A 15,000-nucleotide genomic window follows, 5' to 3' on the forward strand; every position below is an offset into this window, starting at 1 on the left:
AATGCAATGAGTTCAGAAAAAATAAAGAAAATTTTATTTTTATTAACCTAACTTTGTCATCAAAAATGTTCAGCAAAATAAAAAAAGAAAGATGTTGTATGACATGTAAATTAAGATATCATCAAAGAAATAAAATAAAAAAACTTTTTTTTATCATCTTGCAAGCGCAAGAATATTTATTTAGACAATTTCTCATCACAAACAAAAACAAAAATAATTATTGAATTGAAAAAAAAAAAAAAAAAAAAAATTTATTTGCTAAAAAATAGTACATGTTAAGTTTGAGTTTATATTAGCGCCACTTAATATTTTAATTTTTTGTTTGTTTTGTTATAATAATTGATTTTATCAAAAAAATAATAAAGCATTAATTATTGTAAACTGTATATCTTATAAAGAGTTTATTTTTTTTATTTAAAAAAAAAAAAAAAACTTTTTTCATGATTATAACTATTATTAATTTTTCAAAATAATGTTTTGATGGAGTTTAGATATATTTATTCTTGATAGCCCTCATTATCAAAAACAAGGGTATCTAAACTCCCTCTATATATTATATTGAAAAAATTAATAACAATGTTATCTATAGAAGTTTTTTATTTAGTTAATTATTACAATTATTTATTCTTAAAGCAATATAGAGCAGTTCCATGACTGTCTCACAAAAAATTGAAAAATTAAACCAAGCCAATATACATAATAGTTTTGCATAGGCAACATTTGGAGGATGAAGCTCAGCTATCCTTAAGGCTCTCTTTTGGGATACATAGAGCCTCAAAGGGATAGTTGTAAATCCATTGAGCCTTAGGTGTAATACGTGCATCTCCATAACTACTGTGTTGCTTTTTTTTAATCTTTCAAGGATTTAACATGCCTCTTACTCATACTGAATGTCAAAAGAAATATCGTGAAAGACAGTTAAAAAAATTTGGCAAAAAAGTTGTTAAAGAAAAAGAATCAAAAAGGAGAAAAGAAAGAAGACTTGCTAAATTGTAGGCTCAGCGAGAAAAAGAAAGGCAATGACAGAGAAAGAGCAGACTAAAAATAGTTGAATCCTAGACAAAAAAGCTAATGTAGTTAGCGTTAAATAGAAGTTTGCTAGTTTACGCCCACTACATGTGCTTTTGTCTAGTTCAATGTCAAGAAATATTTGTTGTTGTCAATGACATTAAAATAAAATCTTTCTCCTAGAAACCCGGCACAAGTTTGATTCAGGTTTTCCATTGTATTCACATGAATTTCCTCTTAGCATTGTATGTGATAGTGAAAAAGACATTTGTTATAATAATATTTATAACATGCAAAGATGCTGCAAAGTTTCATAATCTATATGTTTTGAATGAAATTGACAAGAATAAATGCATATGGTACCAATCAGAAAAAGTTGCAGGTGATAATGGAAAAGAATATATTAAAAAAATTGAAAAAAAGGGGAAGAGTTAATGATCTTTACAGCACCTTTTCAAAATCTTTAACTTCATTTGTTTGGCATTACTTTATTAAACAGAAACAATCAAAGACATATCGTGTTTATAAGATCTAACTTCAAAGTAATCCAGACACAGCCGTTCTTCAAGTAGATTTTGCTGAAAATTTTTCAACTTTGTGGCAAGATAAAGTTCATGCTCATCAGCTGTCATAGTTTCAGATGATTTAAGCCATTCAGAAGAATCTATTCTTGTATTTGTTCATAATTTAACCATATTGAATCAAGTGTTAAAATAATCTAGCCATATTGAATCAAGTGTTAAAATACTACAGATTTGGACAGACGGGCCTAGTAATCAATTTAAAAATTGTTTTATTGCATCAGCAATACCGTGGTTGGAAGAACAGCATGATTTAAAATTAATCTGGAACTTTTTTTCTGCTTTACATGGGAAAGGAGTGGTAGATGCTATTGGTGGGACTGTTAAAAGAATAGCAACGCAAAAATTAATCCAGAGAAAATTTATAACAACTGATGCCATAACTTTTCATGAGGCTGATAAAAATGAGACTAATTTCAAAGTCTATTTTGTTTCTATTGAAGATATTATAAATAAAATAAAAAAATTTAAAATTGATGAGTTATTTACAAAAGCACCAGCAAAACCAGGAATATTTGATTAACAACAATAATGGGAAAATAGAAATGCAACCTTATTCAAGTGCCAAGTATTTAGAGAACCAACTTACTTCTTCAGATAAAATCACCAAAAAACTTTAAAACGTTGTATATATGACATCAATATAATATGGACGCGATTTGACACTGATATAGTATGAGCGTGTTCTGAAGATTACTATGTAAGAACTATTTTTATGAAGATGTAATTATATATTTGTCTAATACCTATCTACTAAGTCTTAAATTTATTAAAAACAGCCCATTAGCCTGGTTTATAATTACCCAAATGCATCTGGTCATGCTGTTCCATTTATCACTAGTTAATTAAAGGTGCGTCTGTTTGAAATTTAAATCAAAAAATGTAATTTAGCTATAAAACTTGTAAGAGTAATGTCTAAACTTTTTGTCTAATGCCAAGTTAAAAATTCAGTTCATTTATATTAGCTGAATTGCGGTGTTGATCTAAAAACTAAAATTAAAAATAGTGAGAAAATTTTGGTCACGCTGTGACGTTTTATATTTTCTTGCATGAATGAGAGGCTAATATATCCACCCCAATTTTTTTTCTTGTTTTTTGTAGCACCTATTATGAGCTAACTAATTACCAAAAAAAGTTCTTTTTATATCTATTTTAATATTAAAATATTAAAGACTTAAGACAAAATAAAAGATGGTTGTCACGCTGTGATATCATGGAATTGTTCTATAACTCTTGCAATGACTTCGTTTATATTTATAAGTTTTATTTTGCAAAAAAATATATATATATATATATATATGTGTATATATATATATATATATGTGTATATATATATATATGTGTATATATATATATACACATATATATATATATATATATATATATATAATATATATATATATCTATATATATATATATATATATATATATATATATGTATATATGTATATATATATGTGTGTGTATATATATGTGTGTATATATATATATATATATATATATATATATATATATATATATATATATATATATATATATATATATATATATATATATATATATATAGTAAAAACTAAGTAATTATCATTCTCAGTTTATTTTATGCATAACTCGAACTTTCACACAAACTTGCAATCATCAGATGTTGCAAATATCAGGCCTTGTTACGAGATTTCGCGTAACGCATTTCTAAGTTACTCAACTCATCAAATATATTTTGCATCGTTGGAAGTTATATTGCGTCACTCGCGTCTTTTCAAGTACCGCATTGTAATTAAAGTTATTTTATTAACGCATTAAAAATCATACAAACAGTTTTTTTTTCTCACTATAACAAAAGTTACAAATAAAATCTAAGTTCTTATATAAAAAGTTATTTTTATTATTTTTTTCAAATATGAACTAAATTTTACTTTGAAAAAAATATTTTTTTCATGAAACGTAAAATAATGTTTGTTTATTTTCTTATGATTTTTATGTTTATTTTCTTATGATTTTGGTTTTTGGTTATTTTATTAACTGTTAATAAATTTTTTCTTATTTAATATATGAACTCATTTTAATGTTTTTAAACAAGAAAGAGTTTTTTTTTTTTGTTTATCAGTTACCGATAACATATTCGTGATCATAATTTATTTTTATAAATTAAACGAACGTCATTAAAACTTTACGTTATTGAATTAACAATAAACAAAATATCTTATTAATAAAATATTTACATCAAAATAAATTGTGCATTTTTTAAACTATTATGACTAAAAATAAATTTTATATTTAAAAGAAATTTATATATTTAATTCCTTAAGATAAAACTTAAAACACCTAATTTTTTTAACTAATTTTTAACAACAACAAAAAAATTATTTAACAAACTGTTTCTTTAACAAAAAATCTATTAGTTTACAATTGCGGTTAAATACTTACGACTTTATTTCTTCTGAATAAACGTCGCGTTAACGACAATCGAAAGATAATTTAAATATTCTAAAAGATATAAGTTTTTGCGTAGCGCAAAACTGCTGAACGCGTAGGCAAATCGCCTTTTCGCAAGCAAAATGCGAGCTGCGTAGTGCTTCTTAACAAGGCCTGAAATATCAAAAATAACTACAAAATATATATTAAAAAATACTGTGGAAAAGGGACATCTCTTTGATGGCATTAAAGTTATTGATCATGTACTTAATTTCTTGATGACACTAAGACACAAGTTCATTTTGCTTATTTAACAAAAGCAATGGTGATGAAATTATGTGATATTTCTCTATCTAGCATAAATTACACAATTTGCCACCAGGTTTAAACGGTTCAGCCTGATCTAAAATTTTCCACGAATGTACAAAATTTAAACTATTCTTTTTAATTCTCCACAGAAGTTCAGAAAGTTAGGTGGAATTAGCTTTACTTTCATAAAAAAAGGAATTTTTATGCTTGTAAAAATTTTCTTACAGAAAAAACTTTCAAAGATCTAAATATAATAGATGTCTTTATTTAATAAATCAAGTATTATAATTAGTTGGTTTTTACTATATATTGCTCTATTTTGGTATTGAACACTCTTTACCAAGAAATATTAACATAATTACTAGAATATATATATATATATATATATATATATATATATATATATATATATATATATATATATATATATATATATATATATATATATATATATATATATATATATATATATATATATATGTATAATATCTGAATATATAAATATATATAATATATATATATATATATATATATATATATATATATATATATATATATAAATATATATACATATATTATATAATATATATATATTTATATATATATATTTAATATATATATATACACTCTTTACCAAGAAATATTAACATAATTACTAGAATATATATATATATATATATATATATATATATATATATATATATATATATATATATATATATATATATATATATATGTATAATATCTGAATATATAAATATATATATAATATATATATATATATATATATATATATATATATATTATATAATATATATATATATTATATAATATATATATATATATATATATATATATATATATATATATATTTATATATATATATACATATATATATATATATATATATATATATATATATATATATATATATATATATATATATATATATATATATATATATATATATATATACAACCCTCGGAATTAGGGTCGGCATTCGGCAATGCCGACCTAACTGCCGACCTCAAAGTATTTGAGATCGGCAAAAAATTGCTGACCTTGTTTCTATGCTTTATGGTTAGACCTTTGTATCAAATAATTTTTGCCGACCTGATGCCGACCTCAAAAAGATTGAGGTCGGCAAATTATTGCCGACCTCATTTTTCCTAATTCCGAGGGTTGTATATATATACATATATAAAATATTTCTGCTCTCTTTTTTTTTTACAAAAAATAATATCTGAAAAGGGTCCCTTAAGGGGATTCCAAAGTGCCAAGACAAGTTGTGTTCATATTAAAGAGAATGATAAAAAAAAAATATTTAGGCAGAATTTTTTTAAAGTAAAGCAAAATAATAAAGGTATACCAAGAAAAACAGACTTTGTTATTTTACTCGAAGCTCGCCGTCTCCATGTTAGCCAGTTCCTCAAAGTCTTTAAAATATATGCTGCAATCTACAGACTTTATAATTTATTCAAGCGCGTTTAATTCCAATGATTTTTAGTAAATGATGTCATTGTAGAATTTTTTTATTTGTAATAAATATTTGTTTTTGTTTTATTTGTTTATTAAAATAAGCGTTTTTTATCAATCGTATTTTATCACTTTCCTATAAATTTTATAGGTAGCTAAACAAAAGAATGTTTTTTTATAGAGCGCGAGAACCAAATAAAATTAAGATTTTTATGTTAAAATATAATAAATATTCCCTTAAATATAATAAATATTAAAAAAAGATGTTGATCACCTTATTATATATTCTGAATCTTTTTTCTATTTATGTAAACAATGTGAACTTTTTTTGTCTGACTATATTTTATGTGCATTTATTTAATAAATACATTATTGTATATAAACTATATTTTTTGAACTTTTTATATATTTATACAAAACAAAATTGAAGTTGAACACGCCGTGTGTTCATCATTAATAAAATACATCATTTTTTTGAGTTAATTTATTTTTTACAAGACTCCAAAGCATTACATGTTTTTGATTATTGCTCGGTTTTTATCATTTATATTAAAATGTTGCAATTAGTTATTAATTTAAATTTACAGTTTAGTATTTATTTTATTTTTTATCCAATCGTTTTTATAAATTTACAAATATTTTAGCTTTTAAAACCTCTTTTAAATTTATTTTATAAAAGTTTCAATGTAATAAATATTTTAATGCTTATAAAAACCAGTACTTTTTATTACGCTATCAAATTTGAGTTGTTTTGTAACGTTTGTTTTCGCGCTAGACATTTTTGTTATTATAAGTGTTTATAAAAAATACGTTTTTAATTTTTTCATTAATATATTTTAATTTTTTTATATAATATATTATATTTTATAGTGTTTATAAATAAGTTTGTTTTTTAAAAAAAACTTCGATATAAAAAGTGTTAATAATTTATGTATTTAATATATTTACCTGGTAATCTATGTATTTACAAGTTTTGTATTCTTATTATACATTTTTACTATATATTTTATATTTAATAATTACATAATTTATGTATTTAGTATATTTACGTAATAATTTATGTATTTAATAATTTACAAAGCATTTTGCATAGTATAGTAATTTAAAAAATATGTAATATAAATATATATCTTTTGTTAAATAATTTTTATGGGACATGTCCGGCAAACTTGATTATTTATCGAACATATTGTCTGGTACAAAAAAGTTCGTTATTTCGAGCCCTGTATTTATATATACACACACACAGTGGTCGTGTGTGTATTGGCCAAAGTATTGTTTACACTTTCAAAATTTTCCTTATTAACCATTATAAGCTCTTTTACGTATTTAAATATTAAATTTATACATAATTTATTTAAGATAAGTCATAATACAAAATGTTTTTTAGTATTTTGATGAATCGCCTTTAGCATCAATTACTGCTTGTACCCTTCTTGGCATACTTTGTATGCAATTCTTTACATTTGCTTTTAATTCCTGATCATCTTGCTAAGCATTATTTGGTGCTTCTATGAGACTTTTTTTGATGGTTATAGTTTTGTGCCCAATTATCCGCTTTAGAAGTTCCCAGGCCTTTCCTATTGGGTTTAAGCCAGGAGAATTACCAGGGCATGGTAAAACGGTAAAATTTTTTGACTCTAAATATCTTGTCACTGACTTAGCTTTATGGCATGGGGCGGAATCATGCATAAAGATGTATTTGTATGGATCAGGAAACCAATCATGTAATTGGGGAATTAATTTGGTAGCTAATACTTTTTTATATTTATCCTGGTTCATCATCCCTTCAACTATATATAGAAGAAGGCCACTGCCCTTACCACTTATAACTGACCACACCATCACCTTTAGAGGGTGTTTTACTGTCTCCGTAATACAGTCTGGGTTATATTTTTCTTCTTTCCTTTATCTAATAAAGGAAAACTTATCCATTAATATTTCAAGTTAGGACTCATCTCAGAAATACACCTGAAAACAATAATAATATAAAAACTCATAAATGTTTTAATTATTGATGTTGTTGCAATAAACAGTTAAATAAGTATTTACTTACATTTTCCCAATCTTCAGCAGATGGTAATTGCTGTTTAGCCTAAGTGAGGCATTTTAATTTCATCGCTAGGGTAAGTTTAGACTTCTTTGCAGGTCTGTAGCATTTAAACCCTAGTTCTGCCATTTGAGGCCTTATAGTTCTGTTAAAAATCTACCGACTTCTACCTAGAAATCTACTGTATGATTTTAGTAACTGCTTATTGTACTTTTTCTTTGGTTTTAACACAAATGTTACGAATTGCTTGTTCATCTCTTAGGATAGTGATGCGTGGTCTTCCACATTTTCCACTGGCACTTCATAAAGGTATTTTTTAATCAAGTTTACCTTTGATTCTGCTTGATGTCATCACAGAAACTTTAACTAAATTTATAATTTTTCTTTGGGAGTGATTTGAATGTTTTTAAGCAAATATTTCTGAAATTTTTTTGTTTGATGTAGCTGTAGCTTTTCCTTATATTTTTAGCCACCTAAGTTCAAATATCTTTAGTTAAAATTACTAATTAATGTAAAAATAAGTCACAAAAATGCTAAACAGTTGACAAGAATTTTATTTATTACACACGTGTTATCGCGCAAATAACAATTTTGCAAAGAATATGCAAAAAGGTGCATTTCGCAGGTTTTTGCATATTCTAGCTTATCAATGCTAAAAATTGGGACACTCTAAAATATATATCTAATATATATATAAATATATATATATAAATATATATATATAATATATATATATAAATATATATATACATAATATATATATATAAATATATATATACATATATATATATATATATACATATATAAATATACATATATATATACATATATATATATATATATATATATATATATATATATATATATATATATATATATTATATATATATATATATATATATATATATATATATATATATATATATATTAGTTTTATAAGTATGGTCAGGATTACATTTTTATGATATGGAAAACTCATATTATTGAAGGGAATGATTGGTTGAAAAATGTTAAATCAACTCCCCAAGGCTGACAACAGTCGAGGCCACTACATTTGAGGAGATTTTAAATGTGCCTACAATTTTCTCTCAACTCCTAAACACATACCTTGACAAAAAGGCTGCTCTGCTGAGAAACAAGTAGAAATTTAGGAAAACTTAATGTTGAGCATTTTAATATTCCCACGTATATTGGATCTTGTGAATTTAAAATTGGTAAAAATAAATTTGCTTTATCTTAATTGTATACCAAGCATAACTACCTTTGACATAATGTTTAAGATTTTGGCGCAATATTCAAATTCAAAGCCTGTTGATTAGCATTTGAATTAATATTAGGGATTATCTTTTTCCGGAAATTTCGTGAATTCCTGATATTTTCCACAATTTTCAGTTTTTCTGGATATCCAAAACCTTTTCTATACATACAAGTTTAGGTATATATTTTTGTAATATATTTCTTTTTTAAGCTTTTTTACACAGCACTCATACAAAATAAGAAAGGTTTAAAATAAAAGTTAGAAGCTAAAAGCAAAATTAGTAGGAAGACAAAAGAAAATATATTCTATATTTTTTCAGGATATTTTACCCAAATATTTTTCCGGATTTTTAAAATTTACGGTTTACTTGTAAATAGCTGATTTTTGTTCCAGTAAGTTTACTGGTTAATAAAAATAATTTACTGAATAAATGTAAGAATAATTTAATAATTTGTCAGTTTTTTTTGTTTTTTTTTTAAAATGTTCTTTGATATTCATGATTAAATGTTGTTTAAAAATTGCATTATAAGTATTAAATTAAAGGCATTTTAAATGAAATGCTGTACTTAGCCTACTGCTAAGTACATCACTCTTGAACCAACCTGAAATCTTTCAAATTTTGCTTGCTTCATTAGGGTAGATAAGTAGGTAGGCAGGCTGTTATTTGAAAAAAATTTTTTTTAAAGAAATTAACCAAAAAAAAATTAAATCTCACTATATTGAAATATATTTATAATGTACAAATATAAAATAGATGAGTTGATGTTGCAAAACCTTTCAATTTGAAAGTTGTGCAATTGTTTAATATGATAATATAATTTTATATTTTTATTTATTTACTAAAAAAAAAGGCTTATTGCTTTTCAACATTAATAAATTAGAAGTTAGTTTCCCACTTTTTGAGATTTAGATTTATGTTCCTGTTTATTTTAGGTTCCAGTTTATTGTGTTGATTATGTTGAGATGAGGGAATTACTTGCTTTGTATGTCAACTGCAAAGATGGAAAAATTATTCGGTGAGACAATGATCGTTTAAAATAAGCTTTACAAAATATGCCTTAAATTTTTCTATTATTATGTGTGCCATATATAATTTAAAGATTACTTTTTTTTAGAGTTGCTTTTGATACTCAGGAAGACTGTTCACAATGGTGGAGACATATAACATCATCTGAGTTTGCACAAACAAATCCAGAGGATTTATTTGCATATCAACATTACTTAAAATTACCTTGCAAACCTCCATATGACTCAGGTTAGAAATTTATATCAAAAATAACATAACTTATTGCAAAATAAATTTTTATTTAAATAAAATCAAAATTATAAAATCATATTGCTTTTATTCCGTGTATTTCCACAAATTTTCTACAAAAGTTTATTTTAAAGTTATAAATATTAAAATAATGTTGTAATTACTGTATTTTCAAAGATTAAAAAAAAATCTGTTTAAAATATGTTGAGCTATATGACCCAGTATAAGTAGTGTTAAGTTTTTCATAGTGCATCTAATAACATGAAAAATGTCTTGATTTAATTTGAATTGTTTTTTAGTTCTAGAAAAGCATTTTTATGAGATGTCTTCAACATTTCAGATATAAGTGATAACAATTTTTTTTAATGCTATTCACTTCCCCAAGCCCACTTCAATCAAGAAGGCTGCTTTTTTTTTAAATTATTGTTACATCCTGTCTCAACTCATTAACTCCAAAACATGAACCTTGATGAAGTCCACTTCGCAAAGAAACAAGTTGGTTGCAATAGTACCAGGGACATGATAGGGATCAAACTTCTTGCTTATGAAGTGAGCGCTATATTATTACCACATGTAAACACTAGAGGTTAACAATCAAAATAAAATGATTGATGAGCTATTAGTTGTGTTTTATCATTTTTAATATAATTATTACAAAAAAGGTGTTGTCATGTTATTACAATTTACATATAGAGAAAAGAGATTTTCAGTTGCATCATGAGGTATAGTTCAATAATTATAAGCAAAAAGAGAATGACAGTAATTAGTGTTGTAGAGTGTAAAATTTTATTGACCTCTTAAACTGTTGTGGTCTTATAAACTGTAATAACATCTTGAAAATAAAAACTTTGCGAAAGTGTATTTTATTTATAAAATTGTATAAAACCAATTAAATTAAAATCCCAAATTAAATTAAAATCCCAAATTAAATTAAAATCCCAAATTAAATTAAAATCCCAAATTAAATTAAAATCCCAAATTAAATTAAAATCCCAAATTAAATTAAAATCCCAAATTAAATTAAAATCCCAAAAAAAGACTTTCTACTATCTACAGCACCAGGGGTGTTTACATGTACTTAACACTTAATAACCTAAAAATTAAAAAAAAAAAAAAAAACTTAAATACTTCTTTAGTAAAATGGTAGAGATTCATACTTATAATTGAAATGAACACACACAAAATTAAGTGCAATCAAGTGAAATTGAGTGCAACCCAATGCATTTGAGTGCAACTAAGTGTAATTGAGTACAATTGAATGCAACCAAGTTTAATTGAGTGCAAATAAGTGCAGTTAGATGAGTGATCAAAAAATACTTTTTTGAAACAGCGTTTATCAAAATAATTTCAAATTAGGAAAAAACTTTTTTATAAATTTCATTCAAATCATTTTTATAAATATTGTTCAACATTTTTAACAAAAACCTGATAACTTGGTTGCACTTATTTTTAACTTTATAAAAAAAAACTAGTATACTCAAACTTTTTTGTACACATTTATCTACTATCTTATATCATCAAATAGTTTTCAATATATTTTTCCTAATATAACATTGTTTACTTGTTACAGAAATTTGATGAACAAAAATTGAACATTTTTCATATTTTCAAACAAAAAGTTTTCTAAATTTTAAAATCTTTTTAAATAATGCTGTTAAAAAGTAATAAACATTGAATTATAAAAATTGTTTTTTTAAAAAAAAAAAAAAAAGTTATCCCAAAATAAAAAATTATTTTAAAGACAAATTATTATGATTTATGTGAAAATATTCTTTGAGTAATGGATCAAATTCTTTTCAATTTCATTGGTTTTTTTGATTTCTTATGTTTAATCCAAAACATGAGTTCAAAGGTTCTCAAAGCAAAACATACCAGTAGACCCCACAATGTCTGCACATCTTTCTAATAATTTAAAAAAACTTATTACAAAATTGAAAAGTTTTTAAGTACAAAAATAAAACAATTTTTATTCAGATTTTTATTTGCTATTTTATTTTCTGAACATTTTTTCTAGCTGCTGACTTGGAAGCAGGGTTATTTGTTGATGATGTGCGTCGTATGGGATTTAATACAAAGTCTATATGGCGGATTTCTGAAATAAATTCCAAGTTTGAGTAAGCTTATAAACATTCACCTAATTTTTAATTTATTTTTTTAGTTTTTCAACAGAAAAGCAAAATCTCAATAACTGTTTTCATGGTTGCACTTTATTTCCATTGACATGCACGCTGTGTTCTTATTTCTTTAGTTGTTGACCGAAAATACTTATTTTCACTTTTTTTATTTAAATGAGCCGCAAAAATAAGATCTCATTTATTTGATCATAATATTTGTTCTGTGAGATTAAAGTGTACTTGGGACTGTGAACTACAAAGTGTCTGGTTAAAATAAAACTTTTCAAATTTTTCAAAGCCATTTATTCTGATGAAGAATGTTTTATTAAGTTTATATAAAATACTCTATTTAAAATAAAAATTTGATGTTTTTTTTATTTTTGGTAATTAAAAAAGAAGTTTTATAATTTAATGGATTTCATGATTTTATTAACGACACAATCATGAGTGACAATTTCATTATCAGTTTTATGAATGTTGTTGATGATGAAATTGTCTATCATCTTGGTGACAATTTCATTGTTGTTATTATGAGACATTGATGATGATGCTTTTCTACATTTTCAATTTTTATAATTTCCATGCAAATGTGAAAAACCTATACAAACAAAAGCCTATTTTCTTCATTTTCAGTTCCATATAATTATTATAATACTTAAAACATTTTTATGATGTGGAAACTACTACATAAAGTGGATTGATTACAAAGTGAGAAATGGACACTCTTAAAGTGGATTAATTATTTATTTATTTTAGTCAATTATTAATAAATCAAATCACATCACCAATCAATAATTTTTTTGAGAGAAAAAATTTCTGTAATTTAATATAAGTTGTTTTTTCTTTAGAGTTTGCAAAACGTATCCAAAGTTTCACATTGTACCAAAATGGATCTCAGATGATGACCTAAAAACTGTTGCACAGTTTCGTGCTTTGCGAAGATTTCCATCAGTGGTTTGGAGGTATTACTTTTATAAAAAATTGCTAAATTTAGTTTAATTATATATATATATATATATATATATATATATATATATATATATATATATATATATATATATATATATATATATATATATATATATATATATATATATATATATATATATATATATAGATCTATAGTTTGTTGGCTTTGGGAAGAGCGGAAGGAAAAAAGTGATTCTTACGCCAACACATACGTCACTTTTAATTACTTTTGACTTTCGTCCAACATTTTCGTGTTGGACGAAAGTCAAAACCATTAATTTAATTACAAATTAATTGTTATATAAAAAAACCACAAAAACGCAAATTTAATTGACATTCTGAATGTTTTTAACAATATAAACAATGTTTTTATTTTTATTTTTTTTAATAAAATGTTTTTATTTTTATTTTTTTTAATAAAATGTTTTTATTTTTATTTTTTTTACTGTAAATCATGCGCGGAGTGTTGCTACATCGACTATCTTATAGCCTGACTCGGAAGGGAGTGCTGCTACATCGACTGACAAATAGCCTGACTCGCAAGGGAGTGCTGCTACATCGACTGACAAATAGCCTGACTCGCAAGGGAGTGCTGCTACATCAACTGACAAATAGCCTGACCTGCAAGGGAGTGCTGCTACATCGACTGAGTTTGTTGGGGCAGGCAGTCTATCGTTATTTAAAAAAAAAAATTCTGGTCTTGCATTTTAATTTTTACTTTTTGTCAACAAAATATGGAAAAAACTTTCGGACAACATCTAAAGGTTCTATATACATATATATATATATATATATATATATATATATATATATATATATATATATATATATATATATATATATATATATATATATATATATATATATATATATATATATATATATATATACAACCCATAGATGTTGTCCGAAAGTTTTTTCCATATTTTGTTGACAAAAAGTAAAAATTAAAATGCAAGACCGGAATTATTTTTTTTTTATTAATTGAAAGACTGCCTGCCCCAACCAAACCCTCAGTCGATGTAGCAACACTCCCTTGCGGGTCAGGCTAAAAGATAGTAGATGTAGCAGCACTCCCTTGCGGGTCAGGCTATTTGTCAGTCGATGTAGCAGCACTTCCTTGTGAGTCAGGCTATTTGTCAGTCGATGTAGAAGCACTCCCTTGCGAGTCAGGCTATAAGATAGTCGATGTAGCAACACTCCGCGCATGATTTACAGTAAAAAAAATAAAAATAAAAACATTTTATTAAAAAAATTAAAAATAAAAACATTGTTTATATTGTTAAAAACATTCAGAATGTTTTTAAAACATTCTGGTCAATTAAATTTGCGTTTTTGTGGTTTTTTTAAAAAACGATTTATTTGTAATTAAATTAATGGTTTTTACTTTCGTCCAACACGCAAATGTTGGACAAAAGTCAAAAGTAATTAAAAGTGACGTATGTGTTGGCGTAAGAGTCACTTTTTTCCTTCCGCTCTTCCCAAAGACAACAAACTATAGATCTATCTATCTATCTATCTATCTATCTATCTATCTATCTATATATATATATATATATATATATATA

General features: G+C 24.5%; 1 protein-coding gene across 1 annotated transcript in view; it reads left to right on the forward strand.

Moving 5' to 3' along the window:
* LOC101236024 (myotubularin-related protein 3) overlaps positions 1 to 15,000 on the forward strand; it is an 81,668-nt gene that overhangs the window by 28,974 nt on the left and 37,694 nt on the right. Inside the window, exons 4-7 of the mRNA XM_065807317.1 lie at positions 10,028 to 10,110; positions 10,210 to 10,349; positions 12,364 to 12,463; positions 13,312 to 13,425. Of these exons, the coding sequence (XP_065663389.1) occupies positions 10,028 to 10,110; positions 10,210 to 10,349; positions 12,364 to 12,463; positions 13,312 to 13,425 (437 nt within the window). The remainder of the gene's footprint in view (positions 1 to 10,027; positions 10,111 to 10,209; positions 10,350 to 12,363; positions 12,464 to 13,311; positions 13,426 to 15,000) is intronic.

The sequence above is a fragment of the Hydra vulgaris genome, chromosome 10, assembly GCF_038396675.1.
Source record: "Hydra vulgaris chromosome 10, alternate assembly HydraT2T_AEP".
NCBI classification, from domain to species: domain Eukaryota; kingdom Metazoa; phylum Cnidaria; class Hydrozoa; order Anthoathecata; family Hydridae; genus Hydra; species Hydra vulgaris.